Genomic DNA, 13,278 nt, shown 5'->3' on the forward strand with positions numbered 1-13,278 from the left:
ATGTTGGCGGATGATTTGGTTTATACGAAGGTTGGTAGGGTGGAAGGTGAGGGGGGGGGGGGTTCTGTCCTTGTTACAGTTGGAGGGGCTGAGTTTGAGGGTGGAGGGGGCAGGATGTGGACGAGATGCATTGGAGGGCATCTTTAACCATTTGAGAAGGGAAATTCGGTCTCTAAAGAAGGAGGCCATCTGGTGTGTTCTCTGGTGGAACTGGTCCTCCTGGGGGCAGATACGGCGGAGGCGGAGGAATTGGGAATACGGGATAGCATTTTTGCAGGGGATAGGATGGGAAGAGGTGTAATCCAGGTAGCTGTGGGAGTCAGTGGGTTTGTAAAAAGTGTCAGTGTCAAATTGGTTGTCATTAATGGAGATGGAGAGGTGCAGGAAGGAAAGGGAGGTGTCAGAGATAGTCCAGGTGATTCAAATAAATTGACTATTGCAGGAAGAAGGAAACATGAAAGCTGATAGGGAAGCATTCTGCAACATGCAGGATTATTATTATTTTCACAGATTGCCTGTTTGTTGATAGAATGAGACCGCTTTCTGTAAATAGTTAAGTGGCTGAGATAGATATTTGGGTTGTCGGGACTAGTTGGCTCAAGTTGAGGGGGTATTTACTCCAGTGGTTTAAGGCTAATCAGGTAGTTGGGGGTTAGTTACATGGTAGGGGAGTAGTTGAAAGTGCTAGTGGTGGGGACATAGCCAGAGAAATGATTGGACGGAGTGTCAATTATGAATTTATTCAGGCGTTTGACTAAATTTTTATCTGTCTAACATTTCCTGAGTAACTATTAAGGTAATCTTTGTCCCCAAGTCTGTAATGCAAGCTTAGAGTTGGAAACTTTCAAGCAATTTCCTGAGCAGCAAGGAATGACCCATTAGAATTTTAAGCCCTTCATCAATATTTCCACAGCATCCCAATGTATACCTGTCATTATAGGTTCGGTCTTTAATAAGCTGGAGACTGGAAGACTTTGTAAAATGTCATAAGTTGAACAATAAGTTATATTTACATAGTACCTCGAAGAAAACGAAATGTCACAAGGACCTTTATGGGAACATTATAAACTAAGGTGTGACATTGAGTAATGTAAAGGATGTTATGTCAGATAATCAAAAGCTTGTTCAAAGAGGTAGATTGGTGAGGATTGTTTAAAAGAAGGAGCATGAGATGGAGAGATATGGGCAGAGTACTCCAGAGCTTGGAACCCAGGAAACTGAAGGCACTGCCTCCAAACAGGGGGAGCTAATGGATATCAGAGATGAATGCCAGTGGAGTAGGAATTGCCGAGGGTTAAGACACTGGCAGCTGAGAATGGATTCCATCGAGGTTACGGAGGGTAGAATGTGAATACTGGCCAGGAGTGCACTGGAATAGCTAAGCCTCGTGATAATGAAGGAGGGGAATTTCAGTAAAGCCAGGCAATGACATTACTGATCTTAAAAATAGGAGGTCAGAACCAATCTCAGGATCAAATGTAACACCAGAGTTGCAAACAGACTGGCTTATTCTTGAACTGTCGCCAGGGAGGTGAATGAAACAGAAGCACTGCAAGTACACTTTCCAAGAAGCTTTCACACTGCTGCATTCCTGAGTTAGATTGGGAGTGAACCCTGTGATTATACTATCTAAGACTATTAACACTAAATAAGCCTATCAAACCTGTTTTAATAAGAATTCCGATGTGGTTATTTTACTTAAAGAGTTAATGACAATGTTTCCACATCCTTTTTGCTTTTACAAATTATATTTTAATGTCACCTATTTGTGATTTGACAATTTTGTTTTTTTATACTTCAGTTTCTTACATTCCCTTCAATGCTTTTTCTCAAACAGACACAAGCCCACATTTTTACCTATCTATATTTACCCACACTGGTAGGCTGACCAAGTAAGGAAGGACGTAAGGGCTAAATTTAGCCTGTTCTGTGCATCTCTGTACAGACACACTTGCTGTGATATTTGGATAGGCTACTAGACTGAAGAAGTAGTTTGGATCAGCTTAAGACTTTGGTTATTTGGTTACAAAAGTAGATCTGGGAATCCTGCATGTTACTGGATCAGTAGAGGGGCAGTAGAATATTTTGTTGCCTAACTTCATTCCTGCTCTTTTACATCTTTGACTGTATTAAAAATCAGCAAACTTTAAGGAGTGACTGGAGTGAATTATGTCGGGTTGTGGCTGCAATTGAGCAGATGATCTTTCAGTGACATGGAACTGGATATTATGTGGCCTATCGAAATGAGCCTTGTGGATATTACGAAGATATTTTCCATGTTTCAGCCAACCGAAGAAGAAGGCAATGGAGAAATAAGTCAGTTAAACCAAGCAATCTCTAACGATGATGACAAACTACTAGCTGAACTTTTATGTCAGGAAAGGTACAGGAGATTTATCAATAGTCGAAGTGGGTGGGGTGTTCCAGGCACCCCTCTACGTTTAGCGGCTAGTATGGGTCACCTAAAATGTCTGGAGGCCCTCCTAGCCCATGGTGCTGAGGTGGACAGTTTAGACGTGAAAGCTCAAACACCTTTGTTCACTGCTGTTAGTGGTAAGCATTTAGATTGTGTTCAAGCCTTGCTTAGGGCAGGAGCTAATCCTAATGGTAGTATTTATAACAACAGTTCACCTCTTTTGATTGCTGCAAGAGAAGGGGATGTGGAGATTTTAAAGGAACTGCTGGATCATGGAGCAGAAGTCAATGTTCGTTGCAAAATGCCAAATTGGGCCTACAACCCCTGTGCTTGCAGTGGTCCTCTCTACCTTGCTTTGGTTTATGGACACTTTGACTGCTTTCGTCTTCTTCTGTTATATGGAGCCAATCCAGACTTTAACAGCACTGAGGAAAGACTACTGTCAAGAATTAAATCACCAAAGACAGCTCTGGAGATGTGTTTTAAATATGGCTGTGGAACTGAGTATGTCCAGTTGCTCATAGACTTTGGAGCAAATCTTTATTTACCAGATCTGTCGGCAAGTAAAAATATAAAGCAAAATGAAGTGCTTAAACTTCTAGACAGAGCCAGAGGTAAGTATGTATTTAATTGCTCTTTTTATATTAAGAAGTCATACTGTTAAGTAGCAAGTCTTGTGCATTCATTGAACAGTAACGACCAAATCATTGTGTATTTTCTCATTAAATGGCAAGCTAGTATAAAAGAGAAAAATCCATCTTCTGACACTCAAACAAAAACTATTTCAATAAAAACAAGAGGAAGAATCACTGTCACTACTTACTAACCAGAATTTAAGTATTGTGGAGATGATTGTGGTGATTTTTCAAAGCCAAAATTATCATTGAAAGTTTGCATATGTACAGAGTAGTTCTGAATGTATTAACTGTTAAAAATTACAATAGAATCCCCTCAGTTGCAAAGTTAATATATTAGCATGGATTAAAGATTAAGTAAAAACACAATACTGCTAGATAGCTGAAATTAAAACAGAAAATGCTGAAGGAGTTTATGTCCAGCAGCATCTATGGAGGGGGAAACAGAGTTAGCATTTCGAGTCCAATATTGTTATTCCTGCGAACTGTAGATAGAAGCCAGAAGATTGGCTGTCTGGGAAGAAAGCAGAAAATATGCGTAAATAGATCCTTATCTGATTGATAGGCTGTGACAAATGGAGTCCCATGAGAATTTGTGATGGGGCCTTAACATCTTAAAATTTATATCAATTACTTAGATGAGGGCTATGAAGACTTGATTGTTGAATTTGCTGATGACACAATGAAACGTAATTGTGAAAAAGACATAGAAAGTTTGCATCAAACTTAGGGAATACTACAGAAACTAGATAGGTATGGCAGTATCTGTAGTGAGAGAAATAGCATTAACATTTTGAGCCCTGTATGAATCTTTTTCAGAATACAAAAGTGAGATGTTAAACAAGTATTTTGCATCAGTATTTGCTGTGGAGAAGGATATGAAAGCTAGACAACTTTGAGAAATAAATACTGATATCTTGAGAAGTGACTATATACGTCTTAAAACGCATAAAGGTAGGTAAATCTGTGGGACCTGATAAGGTGTATCCCAGAACTTTGTAGGAAGCTAGGGAAGTGATTGCTGGGCCCCTTGCTGAGATATTTATATAAGCAATAGCCACAGTTGAGGTGCTGGAAGATTGGAGGGTGGCTAATATGGTGCCATTATTTAGAAAGGTGGTAAGGAAAAGCCAGGGAACTCTAGACTGGTGAACCTGACATCAATAGTGGGTAAATTGTTGGAGAGGATTCTGAGTGACAGGATTTACTTGTATTTTGAAAGGCAAAGCCAGATTATGGATAGTCAACATGGCTTTGTGCATGGGAAATCACTAAATTATCGATTTTGAAGAAGTGACAAAGAAGTTTGATGAAGGCAGTGCGGTGAACATTTTCTATATGGATTTCAGCAAGGTTTTTTTTTGATTCTCTACAGTGTGGAAACAGGCCCTTCGTCTCAACAAGTCCACAATGCCCCTCTGAAGAGAAACCCACCCAAACCCATTCCCCTACACTATATTTACTCCTGACTAACACACCTAACACAGTGGGCAATTTAACATGGCCAATTTACCTGACCTGCACATCTTTGGATTGTTGGAGGAAACCGGAGCACCCGGAGGAAACCCACGCAGACACAGGGAGAATGCGCAAACTCCACACAGGCAGGAATCGAACCCAGGACCCTGGTGCTGTGAGGCAGCAGTGCTAACCACTGAGCCACCCTGCCGCCCCACAAAAGTTAACAAGGTTCCACATTGTAGATTAGTTAGCAAGGTTAGATCACATGGAATCCAGGATGAGGTAGTCATTTGGATACAAAATTGGCATGAAGGTAGGGTCAGAGTGTGGGACTGGAGGGTTGCTTCTCGTAAAGGAGGCCTGTGACCAGCGGTGTGCCGAAAGGATCGATGCTGGGTCCATTGTCTTTTGCCATTTATATAAATGATTTGGATGTGAATATAGGAGAATTGATTGGTACTTTTGGAGATTACACCAAAATTGGAGGTTTAGTGGGCAGTGAAGAAGGTTATCTCAGAATACAACAGACAAGGAGTTTAATTTCGATAAATGTAAGATGCTGCATTTTGGAAAGGCAAATCAGGACAGGAATTATACACTTAATGGTATGATCCTGGGGAGCTTTGCTGAAAAAAGAGATCTTGGAGCGCAGGTCCATAGTTCCTTGAAAGTGGAGTTTCAGTAAATAGGGTAGTGAATAAGGTGTTTGTTACGTTTGCCTTCATTGGTCAGTATATTGAATATTGGAGTTGGGATGTCATGTTGCAGCTGTAGAGGACATTGGTTAGACCACTTTTGGAATACTGCATTTAATTCTGGTCTCCCTGTTATAGGAAAGATGATGTTGAACTTGAAAGGGTGCAGAAAAGATTTACAAGGATGTAGCTGGGGTGGGAGGATTTGCACTATAGGGAGAGGTTGAATAGGCTGGAGCTATTTTTCCTGGAGGCTGAGGAATGACCTTACAGAAGTTTACAACATCATGAGTGGCATGGAGGGTAAATAGACAAGGTCTTTTTCCCAGGTAGGGGAGTCCAAATCTAGAGAGCACAGATTTAAGGTGAGAGGGGAAAAATACATAAGGGACCTAAGGGGCACCTTTTTCACACAGATGGTGGTAGTGTATGGACTGAACTGCCAGAGGAAGTGATGGAGGCTGGTACAATTACAACAATTAAAAGGCATCTGGATGGGTATATGAATAGGAAGGGTTTAGATGGATTTGGGCCAAATGCTGATAAATGGGACTTTATTAATTTAGGATATCTGGTTGGCATGGGTGAGTTGGACCAAAGTAGGACCATGCTACACATCTCATAATTGTATGTTGGAAAATAGGTCCTTTTTAATTCTTTTGTTAGAGATAGAGGAAGAAGAAGATAGATGGCATAGAGGCCCCATGCAAAAGACAAAGGTGTTGTTAATACTAAAGGAACGAAAAGGAGGTGTAAATTAAGGGATGAAAAGGAGCAAATTGGTCCTTTCTAATAAGTGCAAAGTAAGAAAGACAAACATTACGCGGTTGTGGGAGAAGTGGGGGAATAAGCGGCAGGATGACAGGAAGGGAATATAAGAAAAATGGAGAACAGATATCATGCAGCCAGTTTCTGAAGTCTCAAGATTGTGAAGTGCTTAAGCAGAAAAATGAGGTGTTGTTGCTTGAGCTTGCATTGTGCTTCATTGGAACATTGCAGCAGGCCCAGGATAGAAATGTTAGCAAGATGTTTTATTAACATGGCTAGCAGTTGGGAAGTCGGGGTTACTCCTACTGACAGAGTGATAGTGCTCTACAAAACTGTCACTGCATTTGGTCTTGCCAATGTAAAGAAGATCTCATTGTGAACAGCAATGCAGGAAACTAAGTTGAAAGAAGGACAAGTGAAAAGCAGCTTCACCTGGAATGTATGTTTGGGGCCTTGGACAGTGAGGAGGGAGGAGGTGAATGATTGAGTATCACACCTTCTGTGATTAGATGGGAGGGTGCCATGCAAGAGTGAGGATGTGTTAGAAGTGATGGAGGAGCAGACCAGCGTGTCCCAGAGGTCACACTCCCTGTGGAATACTGATAGTGGAGGGGAAGGGAAGATGTTCTGGATTGTGAACATAGGACATATACTTAGTAAGTTTGCAGATGGCACCAAAATTGGAGGTGTAGTGCTTGCAGTGAAGAAGGTTACCTCAGACTACAGCGGGATCTTAATCAGATGGGCCAATGGGCTGAGGAGTGGCAGATGGAATTTAATTTAGATAAATGTGAGGTGCTGCATTTTGGAAAAGCAAATCAGATCAGGACTTATACATTTAATGGTAAGGTCCTGGAGACTGTTGCTGAATAAAGACACCTTGAAGTGCAGGTTCATGGTTCCTCAAAAATAGATTCACAGGTAGATAGGATAGTGAAGAAGGCATTTGGTATGCTTTCCTCCATTGGCCAGAACATTGAGTACAGGAGTTGGGAGGTCATGTTGCAGCTGTACAGGACATTGGTTAGGCCACTTTTGGAATATTGCATGCAATTCTGGTCTCCTTCCTATCGGAAGGATGTTGTGAAACTTGAAGGGGTTCAGAAAAGATTTACAAGAATGTTGTCAGGGTTAGAGGATTTGAGCGAGAGAGAGAAGCTGAACAGGCTGGGGCTGTTTTCCCTGGAGCGTCAGAGGCTGAGGGGTGACCTTATAGAGGTTTATAAAATCATGACGGGCATGGATAGGATAAATAGACAAAGTCTTTTCCCTGGAGTAGGGGAGTCCAAAACTAGAGGGCGTAGGTTTAGGGTGAGAGGAGAAAGATATAAAAGGGACCTAACGACAACTTTTTCACACAGAGGGTGAGTTGTTAATAGAATGAGCTGCTGGGGGAAGTGATGGAGCCTGGTACAGTTACAGGATCTAAAAGGCATCTGAATGAGTATATGAATAGGAAGTGTTTCGAGGGATATGGGCCAAGTGCTGGCAAATGGGACTAGATTAAGTTAGGATATCTGTCCTGCACGGACGAGTTGGACCGAAGGGTCTGTTTTCAAGCTGTACATTTCTGAATCTATGTTATTTGTGGTGATATCCTGCTGGAGGTGATGGAAATGGTGGAAGATGATCCTTTAAATATAGAGACTAGTGGGATAGAAAGGGAACCATATCATTGTTCTGGGAAGGAAGTGAAGGGGTGTGGGCAAAAATACAGGAGATATATCAGACTTAATGGAGTCCTTGGTTGAAGAAAAAGGAAGTCATAATGAAAGAAGCCCAGTGGAAGCTGGCAACATCAGAACAGACATGATGAAAACAGAGAAACTGGGAGAATAGAATTAAATCCCTGCAGGAAGCAGGGTGATATAAAGTGCAGTCGAGGTTAACTGTCAGAATTGTTGAGCTGATAACAGATGTTCGTGGACAGTCTAAACCTAGAAATAGAAACAGTGAAGTCGAGGAAGGGAAGGGAACATTCAGAGACAGACCAGTTAGAGATGAGAGAAGGTTGAAAATTGGAAACAAAACTGATTAATTTTTCAAGATCCAGATGAGAACAGGAAACAATACCAAATATTGATGTTCTGGAGGAAGAGCTGGGATTGTTCTGAATAGGGATGGAAAAGGGAATGCTCCACACACCCTAAAAAGAAAGAGACAAAGCTGGGACCCATGCGGATACCCATGACCATACTTTTGAAAGGAAATTTTGCATGTCCACAAAGTCCAATTTTTATAGGTGCACCATACAAAGCATCGTATCTGGATGCATCAAAGCTTGGTATGGCAACTGCTCCTCCCAAGACCACAAGAAACTACAAAGGGTCATGAACACATCCCAGTCCATAACACAAACTAGTCTCCCACTCATTGACTCCATCCATAGTTCACACTGCCTTAGGAAAGCAATCAACATAATCACCCTTCCCACCCCAGTTATACTCTCTTCCACCCTCTACCATCAAGCAGAAGATACAAATGTTTGAATATTTGCACAAACAGATTCAAGAACAGCTTCTTCACTGCTGTCATCAAACTTTTAGAGTCATACAGTAATATTGAATGGGCTTCTCAAATTTTAATGTTGGTCTCGTTCTGTGCACCTTCTCTGTGGCTCTAACATTGTATTCTACACTCTTCTATTCCCTGACAAGATAACACTTTTCATTGTATCTTGGTACAAACAAATTAAATTAAATCAAAAAGCTGAATGTGAATAGCTTGAACAAATGGGCAAAAGTCTGGCACATGAAGTATATTAGGGGAAAATATTAAATTATTCACTTTTGCAGGAAGAATGAAAAGCAGAGTATTATTTAAATGGAGAAGGGCTGCCAAATTCTAAGGTGCAGAGGGATCTAAGCATAAGTCACAAAAAGTTAATAAGCAAATAAAGCAAGAAGGCTAGTGGGAAACTATCTTTTGTTACATGAAGAATTCAACAAAAAGTAAAAATGATGTGCTTCAGTTATCTGGGGATTTGGTGACAACATTTTGAGTACTGTGTGCAGTCACATTATATAAGGAGCGATATAAATGTGTAGAGCTGGTTCAGAGGAGGTTGACTAGATTAATACCTGGAATGAGCAGTTTGTCTTATGAGAATAGATTGGACAGGCTGTGAGGTTTTGAGCTGGAGTTTAGGAAGTGTGAAGTGACTTAATTGAAATGTATAAGATTCTGAATAGTCTTGACAAGGTTTACATGGAAGCAATGTTTCTTTTTGTGGGTAGTTTAGAACGCAGGATACCGTTTTAAAGTTGAGGATTGCCCTTTTAATATGAACAGAAATATTTTCTCTCAATGGATTGTGTGACGCTGAAACCCTCTGCTTCAGAAGTCAGTGGAAAGGGCAATTCAATACTCTTAGTTATTCTTTAGTTTGTGTAAAGCTCTGGTTATACTGAAACTGAAATACTGGGTGCCACACTACAATTCACCTCTCTCTGGATACCTACCGTACGCTTATGGCAACAACCAGTACTATTGAACAGAACCTAGAAATGCAAGTTCAGATCATGTTAGATCTCAACCCAGGTGCAGATGCCTAAAAAAAATCAAAATCTTTACATTCAACACCTAGGTTTGAATACTGAGAAAAAACATCACAATTGCTATTGATACTTTTGCTCTAAGAAATTGACCTAACGTATCTTTGATTCCAGCTCAGCCAAGGTGCTTGATGTCACTTTCCAGGATAACCATCCGCAAATACCTCAAACAAGCAAGTGGACTGCATTCCATTGACCAGCTGAACATACCCCCAATTCTAAAAGACTATGTGAAACACCATCTGAGTTGATTGTTGTGTTTTTAGAAGGATATATGGTTTGTGTTTGGTAGAGATGAGATCAATTTAGCCAAAAACCTTTCTTTAAAATGTATGATTTTAAAATTGTGATTTCACATCTGTCACAGATAGAGCATTTTACTTCAATGGTTCTGAAACTAACTGGATTATTACCAATTGGAATTGTCTTGTGTGTTGTATAACAGGAAATTTTCAAACTTCAACTCTCTGTTATGGATAAGGGAAATTTAGGTTTATTCTTACCAATAGAATTTCTTAATTTAATTTAAAGATAGTACTCAATGCTATATCAATAATTCCATGTATTAGTTCAACAAAATTTTGTTAGACATGACACATTCTTCAACAAAGTAAACCCTAAGATATTCAGGCAAATATATATTAGAAAGGATAATGTGATGTGAACTAATCGTCAATTTATTTAATAAATAATAATTGTAGTATATTTAATAATTCAACAATTTTGTCAATTACTTATTTGTGCTTTTTTACTTCTACAATTGAAAACATGTTTAAATAGAATTGTGACGCCTACCACAATTGAGTTGCCTAATGACATTTTAATTGACTCAATTTTAATTGTTCAGTGAATGGGCCCTGCTTGTTTAGGTTTTCAGATGAAGAATTTGTGGGCGGCATGGTGGCACAGTGGTTAGCACTGCTGCCTCACAGCGCCAGAGACGCGGGTTCAATTCCCGCCTCAGGCGACCGACTGTGTGGAGTTTGCACATTCTCCCCGTGTCTGGGTGGGTTTCCTCCGGGTGCTCCGGTTTCCTCCCACAGTCCAAAGATGTGCAGGTCAGGTGAATTGGCCATGCTAAATAGCCCGTAGTGTTAGGTAAGGGGTAAATGTAGGGGTATAGGTGGGTTACGCTTCGGCGGGGCGGTGTTGGGCCAAAGGGCCTGTTTCCACACTGTAAGTAGTCTAATCTAATCTAATTGAGATTTATGTTAGATGCCAGAATGCTACTTGGCACTTGCTGAATGAGGTAGGATAAAAAACAGAAGGTCTGAAAGCAATGAGAAAATAAAAAAAAAACTTCCATTGAAAGAAATGGAGTACTTCCCCTCCCTTAATATATTTATTGTTTGTGGAGTAGGTAAAATGCTAAGATCACAAACTGTTATGAAGTTTATGTTATCACCTCTTTTGAATTGCTAGTAGGGGTTGATTTGGAGTAGTTTGTTTGCAGGCAAAGGGATCTCTGGCAAGTGGGAAACCTTTAAAAATGAGATAGCTCAAGTTCAAGGTCTATATGTTCCTGTGAGGGTGAAGGTTGGCAAGAATAGGGAACCCTGGATGACAAGAGATATTAAGGCTTTGACCAGAAAAAAGGAGGCATGACTCAGGTACAGACAGCTAGAATCAAGGGAAACCCTGGAGGTATATAGGGAATACAGGAGTTTACTGAAAAAGAAAATCAGGAGGGTGAAAAGGGGGTATGAGATAGCCTTGGCTGAGAAGATTAGTTTGAATCCAAAGAGGTACTTTAAGTATATTAAAAAAAAGAATAACTAGAGAGAGAATAGAGCTCCTCAATGACCAAAGTGGACATGTATGTGTAGAACCACAGGAGATGGGCGAGCTCCTCAATGAATATTTCTCCTCTGTGTTTATCATGGAGAAAAACATGAAGACTTGGGAACTTGGGGAAGTTAGTGGTGATACCTTGGGAATAGTCCATATCACAATAGGGGAGGTGTTGGATGTTTTAGAATGTATGTAGGTGGATAAATCCCCGGGTCTTGACCAGATATATCCAAGAAACTAGAGGCTAGAGAAGAAATTGTGGGGACCCTGGCTGTTAGAGTTCTTTGATGAAGTGACCAGGAAGGTTGATGAGGGCAGGGTGGTAGACATAGTCTATATGGACTTCAGTAAGGCCTTTGATAAAGTTCCACATGGTGAGCTGCTCAGGCATGTTAGATTGTGTGGAATCCAGGGCAAGCTGGCAAATTGGATACAGAATTGGCTTGATGGTAGGAAGCAGAGGGTAATAGTGGAAGGATGCTTGTCAGACTGGAGACTTGTGATGAGTGGAATGCCTTAGGGATCAGTGCTGGGCCCATTGATGTTTGTTATTTATGTCAATGGTTTGGAAGACAATGTACAAGGCGTGATTAGTAAGTTAGCTGTTGACATTAAAATAGACGGTATCATGGACAGTGAGGAAGGTTATCAAAAATTGCTGTAGGACCTTGATCAGCTGGGGAAGTGGGCGGAGAAATGGCAAATGGACTTTAATATAGATAATATAGAGATGTTGCATTTTGGAAAGTCAAATTAAGGTAGGAGTTTCATGATGAATGGTCAGGTCTTACGGAGTGTAGTGGAACAGAGGGATCCTGGAGTTCAGGTGCATCGTTCTCTGAAAGTGGAGTCACAGGTGGACAGGGCAGGAGGCTTTTGGCACACTGGCCTTCATCAGTCAGAGCACTGAGTATAGAAGTTGGGAAGTTAAGTTACAGTTATACAGGACTTTGGTGATGCTGCACTTGGAGCATTGTGTTCAGTTTTGGCCACCTTGTTATAGGAAGGATGTTATTAAACTGGAAAGAGTGCAAAAGAAATTTACAAGGATGTTGCCAGGATTGAATGGTCTGACTAATAGGGAGAGGTTGGATAAGCTAGGATTTTTTTCTTTAGACCGCAGGAGGCTGAGGGAGGATCTTCTAGAGGTGTATAAGATCATGAGAGGCATGGATAGAGTGAATGAACTCAGTCTTATTCCCAGGGTTGGGAAATCAGGGACAATGAGGGCATCAGTTTAAGTTTAGAGGGGAAAGAACAGAGGGAACCTAAGGAGCAACTTTGTTACACAGAGGGTGGTATGCATATTGAATGAGCTGCCAGCGGAAGAGGTTTAAGCGGATGCATTAACAACATTTAAAAGGCATGTGGAGAAATACATGGATAAGAAAGGTTTAAAAGGATATGGGCCAAGTGTAGGGAAATGGAGTTGGCATGGGCAGATATTTTGGTCAAAGGGCCTGTTTCCATGCTGCCGGTCTTTATGACCCTATGATTTTAAATGGCATGTTGCTCTTAAGTATTCTACAAAATACAGGATCCACTTCAAATATTGAATTACTGTATCTTATGCAAATAAATGGACTTGAATTATGACAGGTGCTACTTTTGTAGATAATTTATTATCATTCAGACCTACCATCAAAATAACATTTTCACTGCATTTAGGATTTTTAAAAATTAGAATATCAGCACTGAATTAAGCAAAAAGTATAAATATTAATACAAAAGCAGAATACTACTAATGCAGAAAATCTGAGATATTAAAAATATAAATAATCAGCAGGTTCATCTTGGAGTGCTGTTACTAGCGGTGTTCCGCAAGGATCTGTTTTGGGACCATTGCTGTTTGTCATTTTTATAAATGACCTGGAGGAGGGGCTAGAAGGTTGGGTGAGCAAGTTTACGGATGATACGAAAGTCAGTGGAGTTGTTGACAGTGAGGAAGGATGTATCAG

The 13,278-nt window shown here is 40.6% G+C and overlaps 1 protein-coding gene across 1 annotated transcript; it reads left to right on the forward strand.

Moving 5' to 3' along the window:
• The first annotated feature begins 1,950 nt into the window (after positions 1-1,950).
• asb12a (ankyrin repeat and SOCS box-containing 12a) lies at positions 1,951-10,427 on the forward strand. The gene is made up of 2 exons (XM_043705254.1): positions 1,951-3,030; positions 9,644-10,427. Exons 1-2 carry the CDS (start codon positions 2,214-2,216, stop codon positions 9,778-9,780), a joined length of 954 nt encoding a protein of 317 aa, XP_043561189.1. The 5' UTR covers positions 1,951-2,213; the 3' UTR covers positions 9,781-10,427.
• The last annotated feature ends 2,851 nt before the right edge of the window (positions 10,428-13,278 follow it).

Source organism: Chiloscyllium plagiosum, chromosome 15, assembly GCF_004010195.1.
Source record: "Chiloscyllium plagiosum isolate BGI_BamShark_2017 chromosome 15, ASM401019v2, whole genome shotgun sequence".
In the NCBI taxonomy this organism is placed as follows: Eukaryota; Metazoa; Chordata; class Chondrichthyes; order Orectolobiformes; family Hemiscylliidae; genus Chiloscyllium; species Chiloscyllium plagiosum.